This window comes from Trematomus bernacchii, unplaced genomic scaffold (assembly GCF_902827165.1).
Source record: "Trematomus bernacchii unplaced genomic scaffold, fTreBer1.1, whole genome shotgun sequence".
Classification (NCBI taxonomy): Eukaryota; Metazoa; Chordata; class Actinopteri; order Perciformes; family Nototheniidae; genus Trematomus; species Trematomus bernacchii.
The window spans coordinates 8773698-8793764 of NW_022988097.1; the positions used below are offsets into that span (position 1 = coordinate 8773698).

Here is a 20067-nt window from a genome sequence, read left to right on the forward strand (position 1 = left end):
TTCCAATACATAACAGTTATTGCTCATTCCTCCAGTCCATAATATCCATGAAGAGGTCCATTTCTAATGCAATTCCAGAGTAAGAGAGAGTGTTTGTTCTGTGTAAAAAGACTTGAGCAGCATGATGTTGTTATTTCCACTTCCAAAGTGTTACCGTGCTAAGCTATGATTGACGCCCAGCTACACAAAGATAGAATATTGCACACAATTAGTTACCAATTTAAGATACCAATTGATTTATCATCCTCATATTTAATTTTTTCCATGTCAGCACTTTGAAATGCATTTTTGAACTATCCCCCATTAATGGTTTCGGGATAACATTAGGAACAAATCTTTACCGAGCCAGTATGGGAAGGAGAAACAATTGCCGCCACCAATAACTCTTTAAATGTGCATATGGGTATTTATTGTTTTAGACTTATAAACCCTATACGGGGACCCCTAGGGGTACTGGAGGGGATTGCAGGTGGTATGTAGAAAGATTAGGGATTGCAATTTATTTTACAAAACATCTTAAAATCAATTTCCATAAGTCTGGTGTCCTGTCCCCAGAACTATCAAAGCTTATGAAAGACAAGCAAGCTCAAGTGTGTCATTAAAAGCTCTAGTCTTAACAACAGATGTTGAAACTGCTAGAAGTGAGTCTTTTTTTCACTGACATAAGTGTAAATGTCAAGTTTGAATTGCATTTGTATTAAGGATGAGTTGTAAAAAGGATTTTTATCTAAGGAGCAGTTGGGTTTAATCTGATTACAGAGGGTTTAACACAAGAACAAATGTAGGTGAATCATAACAGATGTGAGGGGGTACTTATAGAATGACGACCAGGTCAAGGATTTTACGAGACAAAACAATTTGGGAACCTCTGCTCTAAACTGTGGTTAGTAATATGATGCTATGTAATACAGCCTCCATTCTTCTTTGAAGCATGTGGCATTGTGCATTGGTGTTGTTCTGTTGAAACAAGAGAGGGACAACGTGTTGCTACAAGCTACAGGCTTGTTGTTGTAAAGTATCTCTGCATGCTGCTTAATTAAAAGAAGAGGAAATGGAGGCTGTCAATTATTTTCACACAAGTAGTATCAGGAGAACCATTTTCTAACGGATCAAGACATTTGACATTAACACCAGCATTTCAAGGAGTGTACAGCAAACAGATGAAATATGGGGACATGTAAGAAGAATATGCCTGTCAAGATGAGTATATTTTGCCCCTGATCATTTAACATTTTAGATGTATCATCTGCAGCTCAGGTGTGAGAATATCTTGGGTTTAAGACGACAGAGAGGGTTGATGTTGTTGTTACTCACAACTATGTTATGTTGCACCTTTTGTTTCTACACATCCTTACTTTTGAGAAACCCCGAATGGCAATATATTGCGTGTCATTTTTTAGAAGCCTGATTATTTTATTTACATTGGATATTTTAGTGCATTTTCTTCACGGTCCAATTCCAATGTCAGACAATTATTCAGATTTGAAAGTGAATTCCTCTTGAAAGTGTTTACTTGCATTATTATCATTATTTTATTATATTATTGTTACATTTCTTGCATAAAAATGTCTTCACATGACAGTAACATCGATAATCGCAATGCTTATGGAGCATATGTTGTCAAACAAAAGCAAAATATGAATGGTAATGTCTTCACAGTGAAAGATCAGTAGATTTATGTTGTCATATACAGGGGTTTTACTGTTTACTCAGTGCTTACACACATTGCTAGACTGCAGTGTGTTGACCAAACATAGAACTGTTTGCTACCATCTGCTGGTGAAAAGTACATCGATTTCCTAAAAGGCACACATAGTGAGGTTTCTTCTCTTATTCTAAATTGTCCAGTCAGGGTTACGTGATCACTGTATTGTCAGCGAGTGTAACTGTACAGCCTTACATGTCTCAACAGTCTTCATTCTTCCATCAAGCCCCCTGTCTGAGGTGAGGGTAGCTCTGCACGGTGCGGGCTATCCCGTCCTTCAGACTGACCACCGGTTTGTAGCCCAGGTCCTGCTTGGCGCGCTCACAGTTGTAGTAGTGGTGGGTTCCAGCCAGAGCCACTCTCATGGGGGTGAAGGTGGGTTTAAAGGAGACCAGAGGGCGCAGGATGAGAGCCAGCAGCCAGAGGAGCAGGGCCAGGCCGTACACTAGAGCGTAGGGGAGGTGGTAGCGGGGGGCAGCGTACCCCAGACCCACCAACACATCAGACATAAAGTCCCAGAATTTAACGGGCTCGTCATTGGTGATGTGGTATGGCTGAAAGGGAAGCAGGGGATACAAGATGTTTTTAGCTTGACATTCAGTTTCAGTATTTTTTTTTATCTTTATCCGGCCATTGTGTCTTTAGAAAAAGTGTATATGATGATATGATAATGATAATAACAAGAATGATAATAATAATAATTATAAATACTATAACAATTATAATGACTGTTATCATAATTATCTTAGTAAATTTGTTTTACTTTAATATGTTATGTTCACCCTGGAAATGGGTGTATGTATGTATATGTGTACATATGTATGTGTATGTATATATAGAATTTTGTTTATCTGTGTGAGTATTTAATTACGGAATTATCTTTCATTTACTTTATCCTGCAACAGGAAGCTATGCTTTCTGCCCTCCCGCTTCTACTAATTTTTATTTTTAGATGTATAAACTGTCTAAATTGTTGAAATAGTAGAATAAATGAAAAATAAAAAGCATATACACATTTTTATCCTGAAAAAGGACTTGTGGGACTACCGACATGATATCTCTAGTAGATTAAATTAAATTGGCTCTGTGTTGGATTCTATTCTCACTCACTTTTCCACATATAGGAGAGTCCGGCCTCAGGCGCTCAGCAGCCAGAATGTGGCCATGAACTACATTTTCCACAAAGGTGAAATCCACCAGATTGGTCCCATCCCTGCATAAAACAAAGAAGGAAAATTAATACAGAAATATAATTAGCAATAATGGTAAAAAATAATAATGTAGGAGTTCAAACATTTAATCATTCAGCACATGGGTACTGCGGTCTAAGCGTCTGAGCCACTTTCATAACACTAATTTCACAGTGATTATTTTGTCTGCATTTAAAGTGATGTGTTGAGTGTATTTTGTTCAAAGGTATTAATTTACTAGGTTAAAAATACAGAAATATTGAAGTGGTTAAGAGGGGTATGCTGTATGTTACCCTGTCGGTAACATGTACCCTTTGTAGGGTTTGACTCAACCTTAACTATAAAAATTGTGAGGCCTGACCTGACTGGCACCCCAGCAACTTTAGTCAAACCGCTACAAAGTTGATAAGAAGATATATATTATATATATATATATATATATATATATATATATAAATATAAATAAGAGAAAATATATTTTCAGAATCCTATTTTTGTGAGAACATAAATACATGCAGACATGATGATTGAACAGGTGTATCACTAAAATGTTTGCAGAACTAGCCACACCCTTGGGAAACATGTGCTTGTTGTACTAGTTATGCCTTCGGGTGGTTGACGCATTAGTAGTTACTTCCACTTCATGTCAGTATTGTAAGTTAACACATTGCAGTTTATTTTTGACACTTATATGCAGGAAGCCAAATTGAAACCCTACATTTGAGTTCAGGTTTTGGAGAGAAATGTCTCCATCTACCATTTTTATTTATGAAATGCACTATTGACACATGAATCTTAATAAGAGGGACATTTTTCTTTAATAACTACTTGCAGTAATAAGTTATGAAATAAGAGCCTTTTATTTTCTTTCTATTAGTAGATTCAACTAGTTGGATTGGTAGCAATAATTGAACCACTACGACTTACCCAATGATGAACTTCATCTTGCCCCTGCGAGCTGCGTCCACGAGGATAGGAACCAGCTGAGGGTCCCGAGGGCCAAAGATGCCATGAGGCCGGATAGCAACTGTGAGGAGACCTTTCTCTTTGTCACAAGCCTCGAGGACAAGCTAAAACACCATGAAAGTAGAAAATATTCAACAATATTATTTTTGTTATCGATTTAATGGACAGAAGTCTATCTCCGTTTTTTCAAAGTCCAAGGTCATGTTTTACTTTGTAACTTTCAAATCTAAAATTATACAGTTTTATATGACATAAATCAGGGAAATGCACGAAATTACTTTCTGCATTTTTCTCTTGAAAAACGATGAATCAAAAAATATTTGGTAATTATTTTTTATTGGCTAATTGTTGCAGCTCATATTAGTGTGAGGGATTGTCAAGGGCATGGAGCAGATAACGTCCAGGAGGATTTCCTGAAGAGATGTACCTACTACTGCTGAAGATGATATTCAGTTGTGGTATGATGGTAATAAAATTAAAGTGTATAAAAGGTGTGTGTATTGAGACAACATCACCAAATAGAATAGAAGGAATGAAACCCTCTTTAATGGTCACACATGCAGAGCACACAGCACACACAGTGAAAATACACACTCTCCTACCTTTTCCTGCTCAATCTTGGTCTCTGTGTAATAGTCGATGGGCTTCTTGGCGTATGGCAGATCCTCTCTCCCATTCTTAATATCTGTCCCTTCAAACACCACACTAGCACTGCTCGTCAGGACCAGTTTCTGAAAATACAAAAACGACTTCAATGTAGGGCTGCTCAATTAAATCGTATTTTAATCGCAATTACGATTTTGGCTTGCAACGATTATGAAAACAACATAATCAAAATAAAACGATTATTTTGTTTATTGGTTTTTCAGTTGAATTATACTTATTGTTCAGGGTAATCAACTGTTAAAAACATACTGTTCATATTATTTTTTCAATAAATTGATGTTTTCAAAGTAAATGGATAATCGTTTTTAATAATCGTGATATCAATTATTGACCCAAATAATCGAGATTATGATTTTTGCCATAGTCGAGCAGCCCTACTTCAATGGCATCTTACATTCTTGGAAAAATTCATCGTAGGCATGAAAAAAGATAAAAGCCCAGCCTTTTCTCCCCTGGCTGCCTCCACCTTTGCCTCACCTGTACTCCGGCCTCGATGCAGGCCTGGATGACGATGCGTGTGCCCTGAATGTTGACCCTCTCAAATAGCCCGCGGTCATCACTGGCAGGAGCTGGGGAGGCGCAGTGGAAGACCAGGGACACATCCTTCATAGCTGGTAGCAGAGCCTGGAGCAGAAAGGGACATTTCATAGCTTCTGACAATTGGTTCAGGTCAGAGATTTGTTTTAAGTCTTTTCAGGCAGTGGGAAAGTGTCAAGTGTTCATTGGGAAACTGCAGGTCAGCTGAAAATAGAGGTCTCTAAAACCTTGAAGAAAAAGTTCAAAGACTTAAAGGTTCCCTATTATACTGTTTTTCATCAATATATTATAGTTCTCAGTTATATACAAAACATGTCTCTGAAGCGTTTGGCTCAAAATACCAAACAGATCATGCATTGTAGCATCCCATAAACCCCTCTGTTTCAGCCCTGTTTCAAAAGTGCTGATTCTGTGTCTGTTACTTTAGATGAAAATAAGGAGCCACTCCCAACGCCCCTGTTGCCCCTTTCACACCAACGCGGTTCCAGGGCCGGTTCAGAGCTAGAGCCTGATAAGCACCGGTTTTCCCTTTTCACACCGCAGCGGAGCCGGCTCTTTTCCCTGAAAACCGGTTCTTACCAAGCTCCAAAAGATTGTCGGTCTAGAAGCAAGAACCGCATACGTCACGCTTACGTCGGAGGCGGGGGCAGGGGCGGGATCAACATGAGCAACAGTTTATGGCGAGTACGGCAAATAAAAGTTGTAACAAGCAGTAGCGCTGAGCAAAGTGACTAGAACGCAACCACACACTTTATAAAGTCAGGCAACACTAACCAGGCTTAGTGTGATTCTGTTTATTTGTACCTTACTTTGACCATCCGTTCACTGTCATTGATCATTGTGGAGAGCAGGCAGCCGTTTTGTTTTGTATTATAGCAGCTATCAGATGGAATCAATACATGGGCTGCACAGGTTGTCATGTCCGACTATCACAAGTAGAATCATAATGAAAAATACGCCGGTAAAATGTGCCTGTAGAAAACGGCTTATGCTACAATAGAATAGCAACAAGTTGTCAAGACAGTCAGTTTAGCTTCGGTTGCTATGCTAACATCACCCATTTTATACCAAAGAAACTTTCATAACAGCGTTGTGATGCCAAACAGCGGGCAGCACTGCAGCGGTCGGTAAATGCCGCTGAAACACATTAATAAACTAGAGAATGCAATTCCTGAAGAAATTGCTAGTGGGAATGCTTTATGCTGAAAAGCTGACGCTAAACTGCTATGCTTGAATGTGTGATGAGAGAAGAAAAGAAAGTAAAAAGGCTTGGAAAAGCAGCAGAATATTTGAACTGCAAACTTTTGAACTAACTTGATGGCAAATGATCTGTCGCCATGCCAACAGCATTTGATGACATCCCATAATACGCTTAGATGCGTTGATGGCTGCATCGTTACCAAACCTGTGAAGTTTTGGGCCGTTTGAGGTGTTTCATGGCGAGCATTGTGTTGCCATGGCAACGGCATTTGAAGAAATCTCAAAACTGTCCCGTAGATGTCTTGACGGCTGTACTGTTAGCACACATGTGAAGTTTGAGCACTTTTTGAACATTTTATAGGAGTTATAGCGACATCGTCTTTTATGGCGAGGGATGGAAAGGGATGGTTTCCATGGAAACGGCATATGATGAAAATGTTTAAAGATGTGCAATACTTAAAACGTTTATAAAGATCCTCTGAGTGTGTGTCATTAGTTAGCTGATAAAATGTTAGGGATAAATACCTTGACATATTGACTACAAGAGCTTGAATCAAACAAGCAACCTTGTATTTGAAAGATTAACTGACATAGCAACAGTCGCACGTGGTATATAAGTGGTGTGGCTGAGTACTTTAAAGGGTTCATGAATAGAGGGGACTTGAATGTGAAATAAGAACAAGAAAATAAAAGTCTAAATGCATGAAAAAGCAGCAGAATATTTGAACTGAAAACTTTAGAACTAAAAGCATACGTCACCAATAATGTCTAAAATGTGTGGAACATGTTGAAGTCAGTATGAAGTCTCCATCAGATGGAAAATAATAGGCTGAGACAGTCTGTTAAACTCCAGTGACCACGTCATTAGTCTGCTGCTCTAATTATGTCAATTGGAGTTATGACATCATCGTGTTCCATGACACAGGTTTTTATATTTGAGCTAACAACGTGTCCAGAGTTCAAAGGTTTCCATGGTGATTAGTGAGAGGAAAGCATTTTCATTGTTCTGAATGAGAGATAAACCCGTTACATATGAACGTTTTGTTGAAGAACCGTAACAGATATCGGTGAAATTTCAAAGCGTGAAGCATGTCAAGGAACTTGAGCATCTGAAGTGTACTTTGTGTGTACTTTCGGGTTAATAATGTGGCCTTTTTGGCAGATTAACTAAAGGTGTGCGGCTGCTGTGGTGGGGAAAGGTGAGGCTGAATTTACAATGGAGTTTAATGGAGACCTGTTGAACGTTTTTGACACTTCATGCCCTCAAGAGGCATTTTGTTTAATTATTTTGCTTAATTTGTTTTTATCTTTCAAGCTACGAGATGTTTTTCTACGTTTGTCATGAAAAATTATGTCTCAGGAATGTAGGGTTTGGGAATTATGGCAGGTTTAAAAGAAAATATGAAGGCAAAATTAAATCTGTCCTCCACTCTAGCTGTGACATCACGCACTCTAAAATATGAAGAAGGCCTCTTTACCAAGGTCTGAACAATGTTTAATATCTGTAAAAGTAAGAATCAGATTTAAAAGTTGTGTTACACGAATAATGTCAGAAAGATGTGTGACATTTTAAAGTTGGAATGAGGTTTCTGAGTGAAAGTAGGAAGGAGCAGTTAGCAGTTGAAGAAGGAGCAGTTAGCAGTTGAAGTTGCATGAAGATTGTTGAAGTCTGAAGAGTTCTCCATTGACTTCCATGTTAAAAATGGGATGTATTATGGGATGTATCTCTGGAATTATGAAAATTATGAATGATAAAAGTAATAGCCATTGATTCCCGACAGAGCTGAACGTTTTGATGTTCGAACGGAGTTTCTGCGATGTTCAATGTGGGAGAAGAAGCAGCGCAAAATAACCCGGCGGAATAATAAAGAATTTCGTGCGTAGCATAACAGATAGTTGGAATGCTGTGTCAGCATTCCCACTAAACAATGAACCACGGTACTCTTAATTTAATCAGGCTTTGTATGATTAAAAGCAACATGATCATCGACCCGACGCAGTCCCCCATTGTTGTTGTTGTGAGCGTGACTGAGCGCCGTTGGGAAGAAATTCAGCGACGTAAACGGTGACGTCATGATGCAGCCGCGGCAGCACCAGTCGGGCTCTGGGCGGTGTGAACAAAACGGGGGCTGAAAAGAAAAACCGGTTCCTAACCAGAAGAACGCAAGCACGGAGCTAGAACGGGAACCGCATTGGAGTGAAAGGGGCATCTGAGAGATATTTGGTTAAAAAAAAACGCAATGGTGCTCTAGGAGGATATTCAGGTGATAAGGTGGGCAGGTGTTACCTTGGTTGGTTATTGGCTAATGGTTACACAAGCCAAAATCATTATGACATCATAAAGTGGCCAAAATCTGATCAGCTCACTTTCAGACAGGTTTTTATATGGATCAGGACAAAAAGGGAGGGGGTCTTTTTTCCTGAAACTTTCAGAATCTCTTTACACAGAGGGGACACGTATGTATGTATAAAAGACGTGAAAAAGTGGATTTTGCATAATAGGTGACCTTTAAAAGTGTATTTTTAACAAAGCTAAGACCTATTCCTGCAAGCATGGTTTTTGGTTTTGTGTTTAGTCAGATCAGATCCACATGAAATTATCTTTATACATCCATGGCTCGTGTAAATTGTTGTAATTTAAGTCCGACTCTAGGAGGGTATTGGGTCTCACCTGCTTGTCGCACAGGTCTCCCAGGTGGAAGGCGACCCCAGGTAGCTCGTAGCTCTGACGGATATCAAACACAGAAACAGAGTAGCCTCGATCCAACAGCTTCTCTACCAGGTGTCTGCCCAGGAAACCCGAGCCCCCGATGACTGCACACCGCTTGTTACTCTGCATGACACACAGGTAGCGATAAATGAGACATGTCAGGCCAACAAAAAGCACTATCACCATAAAAAGTGTAAGCAAATGTGCACCGTGAAAAGAAAAACGTTTGAACTCACCGGTCGAACACGAGTTGTCATACTGAGTGAAAAGTGGAGCGAAAGTATAACGTTGTCCTACAGGTGGAATACTAGGTAACGAAACGGTGCTCCTAATATTATAACACACAGGGCATAAATGTGACACTTTTAACATTGAAGCATGCAAAGGTACTGTTTACCTGCAGTTTCTTACAACTCAACTCGCGGATCAACCATCTAAATGAGCTGAGTGATAAGTGCTCTGTGATTGGTCGAGCCAAAGGTCGGCACAAAGGTGACGTTTGATTATAACCAATGGTCTACAACATACGTCAAAGAACGCCACAATTTAAACCAACCATTGACCACAGACTCGTTCTATATCCGCCTTCTGGCTCAAAGACCCCGCCCCCCTTGTGACCACCAAGTGAGGGAGTGTTCAAAATTGTCCTTCAAAAACGTTCAATAATAATAAAAATTATTGAGTACGTTTTTCTCTACTACTGGTTAATAGTTTGAGTGTTAGTACTTCGTTTTGACTGTTTTTCTATGTACATTAATAATAAAATACAAGCATAAAGGAAAACCCATAGATACAGATTTAACTAGTGTCCATATACTTTGCAGAATATCATTTGTTGTCAGATGTATCCTTTACTAACAATAGTCCAAATAAAACATATACAGCTTCGAAAAACGTGTAATATGAGGAAAATACACTAAACTGAGCAAATGATAATTCAAAAAGTAGGCTAAAATAAACAGATATAAAAAGGAAACAACTTTGATATAAAACTAGTGAGCACATAGTTATTGAGGTAGTAGGTATACATTATTAAATATAGAAATATATCATTTATTTTGTTATTAATAGCCTACTCTATAATGTAATTAGTCTCTTTATATCTATAATTTTCTTTGTATGGGTAGAGCTCTGACATGAGGTCTGCTGACACAGAGGGTGAATTTATAGGCTATTATACAAAATGTAATGTGCTTTGTTTGCATGTTAATATAACACAGATACTTTCCAAATGTCCATATGCAGTTTCATCGTTTATGTTTCTATGGAAACTCCAGGAAGTCAACAGCTCTGAATTTTCTGATCGTGTCTTGCACCCCGTGATCTTCAGCAGCCAATCATATTTTCGCCCGACTGATGCGTTTGATTTTCACCCCCATTCGTGCCTTTTCGGTATCCTGCTTCAGTTTCCCAGTGGTCATGAAGCCAATCTCCTCTCTGCTGGCACAAAGGGTGCACAAATTAAACGCATTGGCTCCATGACGACAGCTCCTGAACAGCGGAACCTGTGCGTGTTGTTCTTATTATACATCCATGGTATTTTCTGCACATTTTAACAGCCGTTCCTGCGAAATAAATAGAACATTTTGAGGAATAAGACACTACCTCTCATTCGGAGGGATTTAACGTGTAATGCGAGCAACTGATGTCAAGTACTGCTAACCTGTTTTTATCATCACCTCCTCCCTAAATGATAGGGAGGCTTCATAGCCAAGATAAAAACATAGTTCGACTAAGATCTGCATTTTCCTTTTTGACAAACAAATACATTGCAGCTGATGGTGAGTAAAACATCCTCATTATAACCACAATCTTTGTTATTGTGTTGCATTTGACTCATTAGTGATGGATATCTATGATTTATTTGTGTGTATGTGGAAATGCCCATTTTCACCCAGGAGCCTCTCTGATTCTGTTGTTATCATAGGCTCTTGTGTCTGCAATTATTACAATTATTCTGCTTCTTTCTCCCCTCCTGTGTCCCCATCAGGCGACCATTGCCAAGAGACCATCCCTGCAGGGTCCTGTGCCCCCTCCTCGCAAGAAGACCACCCCCAAACCAGAGCTGACAGAGGAGCAGAAGCAGGAGATCAGAGAGGCCTTTGAGCTGTTCGATACCGATGGATGCGGATACATTGATGTCAAGGAGCTCAAGGTAAAAGAGCCCTAACGCTGATAACAGTCACACAACAGGTGGAAGAAGACAGTTTTATATGGGCTTCACTCTCACACCTCTCTCAATGTGACAGGTTGCAATGAGAGCTCTGGGGTTTGAACCAAAGAAAGAGGAGATCAAGAAGATGATTGGTGACGTGGATAAGGACGGCACAGGGAAAATCTCCTTCGCTGACTTCCTCTTTGTCATGACACAGAAAATGGTACTTATCTATATCATGAAATATACCAGATATGCATTCACTTTGTTTTCTCTTGTTTGAAATTGAGTTATTGGTTTGTAGTTTGTAATTGTAGATTCTTAACCTGTTAGTCAGTAGAGCCCCAGTCTTTATTCCACCCCTATCAGCCACTTTTTGACTATACTTGTATTGTATTTATTTTGTCTGTTCTCCGACCACTACAGTACACACCCTTGCAGAAATGCAGTTTGAACTAAACTTGCTCTCCTTCTTCTCTGATTTAAGGCTGAGAAGGACTCCAAAGAGGAGATCCTGAAAGCCTTCCGTCTGTTTGATGACGACGAGACGGGCAGGATCTCGTTCAAGAATCTGAAGAGAGTAGCCAAAGAGCTGGGAGAGAACCTCACAGATGAAGAGCTGCAGGTAAAGACAATCATGTAGAAAAAAACAAAATTACATTCATATTAGCCCTCAACTCCACTCTCAAAGGTCATGACTGCAGTTTGGCATTATGTAAACACAACATTTGCTTCGAATGCTACCAAAATAGCTTGTTTTAAATTCCTCTGGTCTCCTTTTAATCATTCTTCTCTTATTGTGTGTGTCTGAAGGAAATGATAGAGGAAGCAGACAGGGATGGAGATGGAGAAGTGAACCAGCAGGAGTTCCTGCGCATCATGAAGAAAACCTGTCTGTACTGAAGGTAGAGCACCACATTAGGGACCAGCGGTGTTTTCACATTCAATGCTGCTCATATAACATTTCCATTCTCCTATTATGTCGTGCCATACATTTCCTCTTACACTTATACGGAGACTATCAAAAGGATTAGCTGTCATCAACTGCACTGAAAGGAGGTTGTTAAAGACGGGTGGTTTACATGATAATCTACAGTGTATTTGTTGAAACAGTAAGAGAATACTCTCTCTCTGCATTTTATGAGAAATACAGTGATTATATAAACGATAATATGTAGGTATTTATTGTCAAGAACTTCTCAGTGCCTACGTCAACACAGTGACAAACACAGTACATTCCTATACTTTAATTGAATATACAGCGTGTGCATTACGTTTCATCCATCTGTATATGTTTGGTTTACTCTCTTAATGCCACCGTTTCATGTTTTGTTACCACTGATGATTGGGGAGTGCTCTCACCTCAGTACTTCCTGTGGATTTGTGCCTGTGCCTCCTAAAATGGGGAGTATTCCAATATCTTTCAAATATGATTGTGTATGTATTTTTCTTGTATAATTAAGTATTTATCCCACTGTTATGTCAAACTACTCTAATATATATATATACAAATAATCTGTATTCTTGAATGTTTTGTAAGATTCATAGTGAATTTATTGAGTAGATATACAGCATAGAAGTGTTTAAGGTACAGAATAAATATCTTGAAGCAGTTTATCCTGTCATTTATTTCTCATTGTTCCTCTACCTATCAGTGTTGGAACAGCCTCTTATTTTTCAACTCACATTATTTATTCTACTGCTGTTACTAAACAGATGCTGCTACCTCACTGCAGCATATTGACGCAACTATCCAACCTTACTATTTCAAACAGTAAATACAAAACGTGATGCAATGAAAAAGCTCCTGTGCTTAACTGGAAGGTACGGTAAGATGTTTATTATAATTCATTTTGGTTGTTGACTTTGAGCACAGATGAGCATACATCCAGAATTCAGAGCGCAGGGGCTACTAGACAGCTACAAAGAGGACCTCAGTCAGAGCAGTGCTCAGGAAGAGGTCCACCTGTGCAAAGGGAATACATAAAGTAGATGCCGTTCAATTCTATGTCAGGGTTACATGTGGAGTTTTCAAAACAGGTGAGCCAGCAGGCAGGCTGTCTGCAGAGTAGAGATGAATTAAGGTCACACACGTCAATCACAGCACTTTTAAAGGGGGCTCCAGGTCTTGTTTTACTATGCACGGTACACAAAAATGATCCTTAATTTAGCCGGAATAATTCACTTGTATTGTCATGGATAGTAATTATACATATCTGTAAATACTATGAAGTACAAATGCCAAAGCTACAATAAGCCCTTAGCAGTTTGAATCTTTTTTTGTCACTATGTTTTTAGTGCAATTTCCTTTATTTTGTCACTCCACTGGAGCTCAAACACAGCTGGAGTTTTTTGAGCACTACAAAGACTGTACATTTTAAGATACCATCCGATGTGTTCAAGAGAGACTGGCTTTGGTAAAACTCAAGAAGTGATATTTACACAGATCAATAGATTTTAAACCTGAGTGATGGCTGCAGCTGAATCATAAAACAAATAAAGCATGTAATATGCCAACCACTTTTCTTGACCTTGATGAAAAACACCATGAGGTCAAGGAAAGATGTGAAAGGAGCTTATATTGAAGCACCTTTTCTTAGCATTTAGAGGCAAGGCAAGGTAAGGTAAGTTTATTTATATAGCACCTTTCAACACAAGGCAATTCAAAGTGCTTTACAAAAATGAAAGACATTAAGAAAATGGCATTTAAAAACAGTCAGCAAAGATAATAAAATAAACATTAAAAGAAAAAAATACATGAATAAAAGTTACAGTGCAGTTTAATATATGAATAATTCAATTAATGGCAGCGGCAAAAAGAAAAGTCTTCAGCCTGGATTTAAAAGTAGTAAGAGTTGCAGCGGACCTGCAGGTTTCTGGTAGTTTGTTCCAGATATTTGGAGCATAATAACTGAAAGCTGCTTCTCCATTTAGAGAAATTGATTGGCTTTTATCTTGGCTCATTTCACTCAGTAAGGAACCTCTCTATTCTTAAAGACTATTCGACCGCAACCTATATCCAAAGGAGAAAGAGTCGTCCTTTCCAGGTGATGTTCAATCAAAATGAGATGTGACCTCTTCTGTAGCAGACAAACTGGAGTACAAGTCATTTTATAGACCAAATATGAATTGAATAAATATAAATCAATGTTTTACAAACCAATAAGCAATGCCTGGTCAGCAGCTCAGAAGATCAGACAGTGGGTCACTGGCATACTTTCTCTTGATCTCAGAACAACGGCTTTGATTGTCCAGAGGAGCTGCTGAAATGGTAATAAGGGTGATCTTTTATCTCAAAGGGCATCTTATAAGGATCACAGATTTTGAGAAAGGGCGTGCAGTTCAAAGTAAATCAGTGGTGACCTACCTGGAGGTTGTCACACAAGACAAGGCTGTGTGTGAGGAGCAGGAATCGAGCCTGTCTGAGGAGAGATGGGGAGCGCGGGATGACCAGGAGTAAAGGAACGCTGAGTATGGTGTTCAAGGTGCAGCTCACACACATGCTGACCGTCTTAACCAGGTGGTAGATGGTGGAATGAATCTGTGTCGGTGCCTTTAGTAAGGTCACATTGCAGTGGAAATCCATGAAATACAGGCCCCTCTGATCTGCCTTCCAGATAGTCCAAAAAGAAAACACAAATCGCTGGAGCTTGAAAAGCCACTTGTACCTTTGGGAAAAGGATATGTTAATAGTCACCTCAGATCCAAAGATGCTCTCCTCTCTAGAGTATTATTAACCCAACATGGTGCAGCAGACCCATGTCAGAAGTCAATATCATTCTGATGGCTGATTGAGATTACTTCTTTATGTCATGTGCCGGGCTGTCCATTTACTCAGCTTCCCCATGTCAGCGTGTTAGACCCCAGGCCTAAAACCTCTTCCCTGTGGACAGTGATGTGTCAACAGCTAGGGTTTCTTATCGGGATAACAGTTGCAGGAGTGGTCCCTTTAAGATATGTTATTTAGGAAGTAAATTGACTACTACGTGCTAGTAATGAACACTATAAAACCAGGGATCTACACATAGGTATTTCAATAATGTATGTTTGTAAAAGGAACTTCTAAAAACTATTACATGCTGATTAATTATAAGAACTCAAATTAAATGTCGTAAAGATGTCAATTGGCCATTTCATGAACAGTAACACATTTCAACTTTATTGATAACATTCGTAAACAGAAAGAACTAGTCAATTATTTAAAAAATGCAATAAAAATAGATTTTACCGTCCTGTAGAAACCCAATTATTTAAGAAACTGATCTCCAGTTTATATCAGTCATAACAGGAGGTATACCTTCCAATGTGATGAATAGAAGATTTCATGAAAATGGAGATAGAAAAAAACACAAAAACACAATATAAATAGTCAGAGCTGCACACTCGGTACCAGTTGACTGAGGTATTTCATCTTCCTGTTGTTGTGAGGCTCAGTCTGTAGATGACAGTACAACGAGCAGCGAGGTCTTAGCTCTGACTGAGTTTAGTCGAAGCAAAGTCAGCACTAAGTTTGCGCATCACTTCGCCATGGCTTTGTCCCATTAACTCCTGTCGCACGGTCCCAAAGTTCTCTTTGACGAAGTTGGCAAAAGGTGTGGGAGCACGCTGCTTGGCCGACGTCAGTAAGACGAGCTGTCCCGTGCAGAGGGCACACGCAAACTTCTGAGTGTCCAGAGACTTGGAGTGACGTCCGATCCTGTGAAGAATCATCATAAAATAAAATAAGAACAGCTGAAAATGCAAGGTGAAAAAAAGAAAAGAACGTCATGAGTTTAATGATTTCAATCAGTCTGAAAATAGGTTGCACGTACGTATTCTTGCAGCGGGTGCACTGGTACTGGAACTTGTACTTGATGTCATAACTGTGACAGCGAGTGACCATGGGCAGCTCAGGGTGGGCCACTGTGGACTTGCGAGCATACAGCTTCCAGAAGTTTCCATGCCCGTCCCTCACACCGTTAATCAGCCAGGTTGCAGCGTGACACATCTCATGGATCAGCGTGTCCCTGAGGCGATCTAGACGGGTGGAAAGTGATAATGTGGTCGGGAGATTTGATCAAACGAACATAAATGAAAATGATACTGTGCATGGAAGATGTTTTCACGTATTTACATTAAGACAAAGACACAATTGATTACTTTAAACTGTTTTACTAAAGCCTTACCTGCAGAATCACAGACTTTTTCGGACAGTTCAATGCGGGCGTAGCGGTTCCCTCCACCTCGCTGCTGCCCTGTGATGCAGTAACCGGCAGTTTTACGCAACTTCTTATTCCAAATCACTGACATATTGACGGGGAGCTAGAAGTCAAGCCAGACAAGTAAAGACAATATCAACCACATGTTAAAGAAGCAACCTAAACAATGTTAAATAGTATGCAACAACAATGACATTCTTAATCACCTTAGTGTCAAATACACTGGAATTGTACAGCAGGTAAAGTCTACTGGTGAGTTCTTCCTTGTTCTGCTTAAAATTGCGGCCATAGCTGGAGCCAGGGTTTGATAAGGTCTGTAGGAAGCACCCTGGGGTCCTACACAGTGCTACCCTAGAAGAAGAAAGGACAGGGTTAACTAAAGACAAATTAAGGGAGTGACAATCAAGATACAAACTGGTCAACAGACGTACCTGCTGGTGGGTCCATGTCTAGGCTCAGTCTGACTGACCGTGGGCTTCAAGATGGCGGGTTTTCCTGGTGTCTTTGTCTGCAGAGGTGTTTCCCTTAATGGTTTGGAGACTGGTGTTGAGAATCCCTTTACAGAAGGGGCTGGCACAGGAGGTTCTTTGTCGTTTCCTACATTTAAGAACAAAACAATTGATATCAGCCTCAAAACTACAATCAAAACAAGAGCTAGAGACTGTTCAGATGCAACAATCTGAATAAAACCTGTACCATTAGTGCTTCTTGGTGAGAAGGGCGTGCCAGGGAACTTGTTTTTCTTTTTCAGTCTCTCCAGTAGGGATATGAACTCCTCCTCAGAACTGGACGAATTATCCATCTTGGGAGGGGCTGAGAGAGTGCGTTTCGGAGAGGCCAGTGATGTTTGAGTTTTGTGGGGAAGAAGAAAAAAAGGAGAATGGATGGGAGGGGAACGTAGGAATGGGGAACCGTCGTCTTCATCACACCGCAGAGATTTTTTCTGGTCAGCCTTTGGTGTGGGCTTAGGTTTTGAGTGACGATTCTTCCAAGTGCTCTTGACCACAATATTTTCCTCATCATCATCATCACTGTCACTCACAAAGACTGGGGAGGCCCACTGAGACAGCGGCCTCCTCAGTGGGTGGAAGACTGCTGGAGTATAGCTCTTCTTAGGCACTGCAAAACAGAGGGAAAAAACATCACATTTTGCATTGCTTTTCTTTCAAATATATAACAGTCAGTTGTGAGAAGTTCATTCAAAGTTACCTTTAACAGATGATTTGGGGTGAATAAAGTCATCATCTGATGAGAGGTTATCCACTATGAAGTTTTTCAGGCTTAAGAAGAAACAAAAAGTAAAATAGATTTTTCAAAAAAAGTTTACAGACACCGACAAAGCATTTAAGAGAAAACAATTAATTATTAAGAAAAAATACATTAAACACTCACCTATCTTCACTCCCACTCTCTGCAATTTTCTTTGGCTTGGCTTTTGGGGTTTTCACTCTTTGCAGAACTTCATTATCCAACATTGGGATAAAGGAGAGGAAAATTAAACAGACAATATAATAATGTAACAAACAAATATGGTATAACACTGATGTTAGAATGTGTTTCACTTATTGTCAAGGGTTACAGAAGCAGACAAGACCACTTACATGTTTCAAAACCGCCGTCATCGTCTGAGCTCACTACAAGGACATTTGAACTAAGAACAACAAAAATGGTTTAGAACCTGAAACTAAAATGATCAAAACTTTGATGAGACATATGAGATTGAAATAAGAAACAAGAAACAACACAGTGCTGTTGTTTCATGAAACGTTGACAGCGCAAGTATTTCCATACCTGTCTTTCTTTACAGCACTACATACTTTTAGCGAGGAAGGTTTTGCTTTTGGCGTAGCTCTTCCCACAAGAACTAAGGCAAAAAAGGTCAAATAAACGTATATTTGTATTTGCAAACAGAATCATACAAATTATCGATATGCAAATGTGTACAGTTAAACCCACTCACATTGGTCGAAGTCGTCATCACTGGACTCGATCAAATACTTGTTTCTGTAATCGTTGCCCTTAGAGTACTGGTTCTCCTTCTCTGGATCATCTTCACTGTCGCAGAGGGCCAGCTGGACCGGAGAGGCTGTTGGAGCCAGAGATCCAAAACTGCTTATAGCAGGATGACGAGTCTTGCCAATTGAGCTTATCAGCTGGAAATAACAAAGACAGACGGATTGGCGTTACCATTTAACACTGTACAACAATTCACCTCTGGCCGGAAGAGAACTCTCTGCTCCATAGCTTCTCTTGATAATTGGAATTAAACTCCCACTGTACATTTTACATTTATATTCAATTTAATATTGAATAATCAATTTCTTGACCAATAATATCTTGCATTATATTTGTTACTGGATATTTGTATTTCCACATTTATATTTTTCACATGTATATTTAAAAAAAACTTTTTAATGCTATTTTATTTCAGATATATTTTGGACTTTTTATTTCTAGTGTCTTAATTTCTCTTATGTACATTGCCTTTGTTTTTTATGCTGCTGCAAAGCAAACATTTCCCAAATTGGGATCAATAAAGTACCTATATATCGATCTATCTTAAGATGCACAACATAGGGCTGAAAAACGATTATTTGTATTATTGATGATGATCACTTGATTATTAGATTAATTTAAGAATCTGGAAACAACTAATACATGGCATTTTTGCTTAAAATGACTTTTTTGTGTACTGATCTTTCATTAAGTTAAATATCTTTTTGTTAACATTTTAAGATAAAGACAAACCTTTTTTTCTGCTGTGTCCAGTCCTCCCTCATCATCCCAGCCCATCTTTTTCGCAACTCTCTCAAACAATGTGCGAGTCTCATTATTCATCGTTTCCTCTGCTCTGTGAAAAAGGTACACATACCAACACGACATTTAACATTTAAAGTCCAGCCCTAACGCAAAACCTGTATGCTCACAATAGGCTATATGAGATGGTATAAATATAATACATGATTTTCATTGAACCAGCTACTTATTTTAGATAATGCGTTTACTGTTGCTAGAAACACTAGAGTGACCGTTAGCAACGTGCTAGCTAACATACTGTTTGGACTCACGATACATGTCTGAAAGTGGAGCAATATTTCCGTGTTTCCACTAAGTTAGCTTAAACCTCAGTAGAACATTTATTATAATGGTAATTCAAAATGGATTTTACATAAGATATGATTACCGAATTCGCTGCTGCTGTTGTAAATAAGAAGCAGAGTTGGCAGATGAAGCTAAGCGAAGGCAAATTCAAATTGTGTGCCATGAAAGACCGGAAGTAGTCAGCTCAGCAGCCGTTCAACCAATCGGAGCGCGCTTCATATGGCACGTGACATTCTGTACACAACCCACCATCTATCGCTTATCACATGAAAAAGATTTGTTTTATTTATTATTTCAAATACGAGGTACTTGTCCCACATATGGTCACAGTTTATACACTTTCAGTACTTCCATTTAATTCTATGTATATCTTGAAACAGAAATTCCAGAAACTCCTAAAATATTTGTAGTGTTTATTGTAATCTGTAAACTCTAAACTATTAGGTACTTCAACGTTTAATGAACAATACACATCCTAAGGAGCTCTGAATATTTAAAAACTGAGCAAAATTTGAACACTAGTGTTTTACTCATATCTTTGGTATTGTGGTTTGATAGATCTAGATAAGTAAAATATATCAAATAATGCTCCATCTGTAGCATTTTCTATTTCGCCAACATGGTTAAACATTTAAAAA

General features: G+C 39.1%; 3 protein-coding genes across 5 annotated transcripts; 1 reads left to right on the plus strand and 2 right to left on the minus strand.

Moving 5' to 3' along the window:
- Positions 1-1508: 1508 nt before the first annotated feature.
- On the minus strand, positions 1509-9435 carry nsdhl (NAD(P) dependent steroid dehydrogenase-like). The gene is made up of 7 exons (XM_034121005.1): positions 9211-9435; positions 8936-9097; positions 5005-5151; positions 4464-4592; positions 3823-3965; positions 2816-2918; positions 1509-2259 (listed from the first exon to the last, which is right to left on the minus strand). The coding sequence occupies exons 1-7, from the start codon at positions 9229-9231 to the stop codon at positions 1927-1929; spliced, it is 1038 nt and encodes a 345-aa protein (XP_033976896.1). The 5' UTR covers positions 9232-9435; the 3' UTR covers positions 1509-1926.
- A 1011-nt stretch (positions 9436-10446) lies between these two features.
- cetn2 (centrin, EF-hand protein, 2) lies at positions 10447-12741 on the plus strand. Its single transcript, XM_034121069.1, has 5 exons — positions 10447-10755; positions 10965-11129; positions 11224-11352; positions 11617-11754; positions 11943-12741. The coding sequence occupies exons 1-5, from the start codon at positions 10753-10755 to the stop codon at positions 12030-12032; spliced, it is 525 nt and encodes a 174-aa protein (XP_033976960.1). The 5' UTR covers positions 10447-10752; the 3' UTR covers positions 12033-12741.
- A 2526-nt stretch (positions 12742-15267) lies between these two features.
- Positions 15268-19617, minus strand: gcna (germ cell nuclear acidic peptidase). Of its 3 annotated transcripts, none has more exons than XM_034121061.1 (13): positions 19512-19617; positions 19076-19173; positions 18288-18480; positions 18119-18191; positions 17929-17978; positions 17720-17786; positions 17537-17607; positions 17024-17446; positions 16759-16924; positions 16534-16678; positions 16295-16430; positions 15941-16145; positions 15268-15825 (listed from the first exon to the last, which is right to left on the minus strand). In XM_034121061.1, the coding sequence occupies exons 2-13, from the start codon at positions 19163-19165 to the stop codon at positions 15597-15599; spliced, it is 1848 nt and encodes a 615-aa protein (XP_033976952.1). In that variant the 5' UTR covers positions 19166-19173; positions 19512-19617; the 3' UTR covers positions 15268-15596. The 3 variants fall into 3 exon arrangements, with proteins under 3 accessions (XP_033976952.1, XP_033976953.1, XP_033976951.1); XM_034121062.1 differs by having other exon boundaries at positions 19076-19178; positions 19512-19586; XM_034121060.1 differs by lacking the exon at positions 19512-19617 and adding an exon at positions 19383-19429 and having other exon boundaries at positions 19076-19178.
- Positions 19618-20067: the final 450 nt, after the last annotated feature.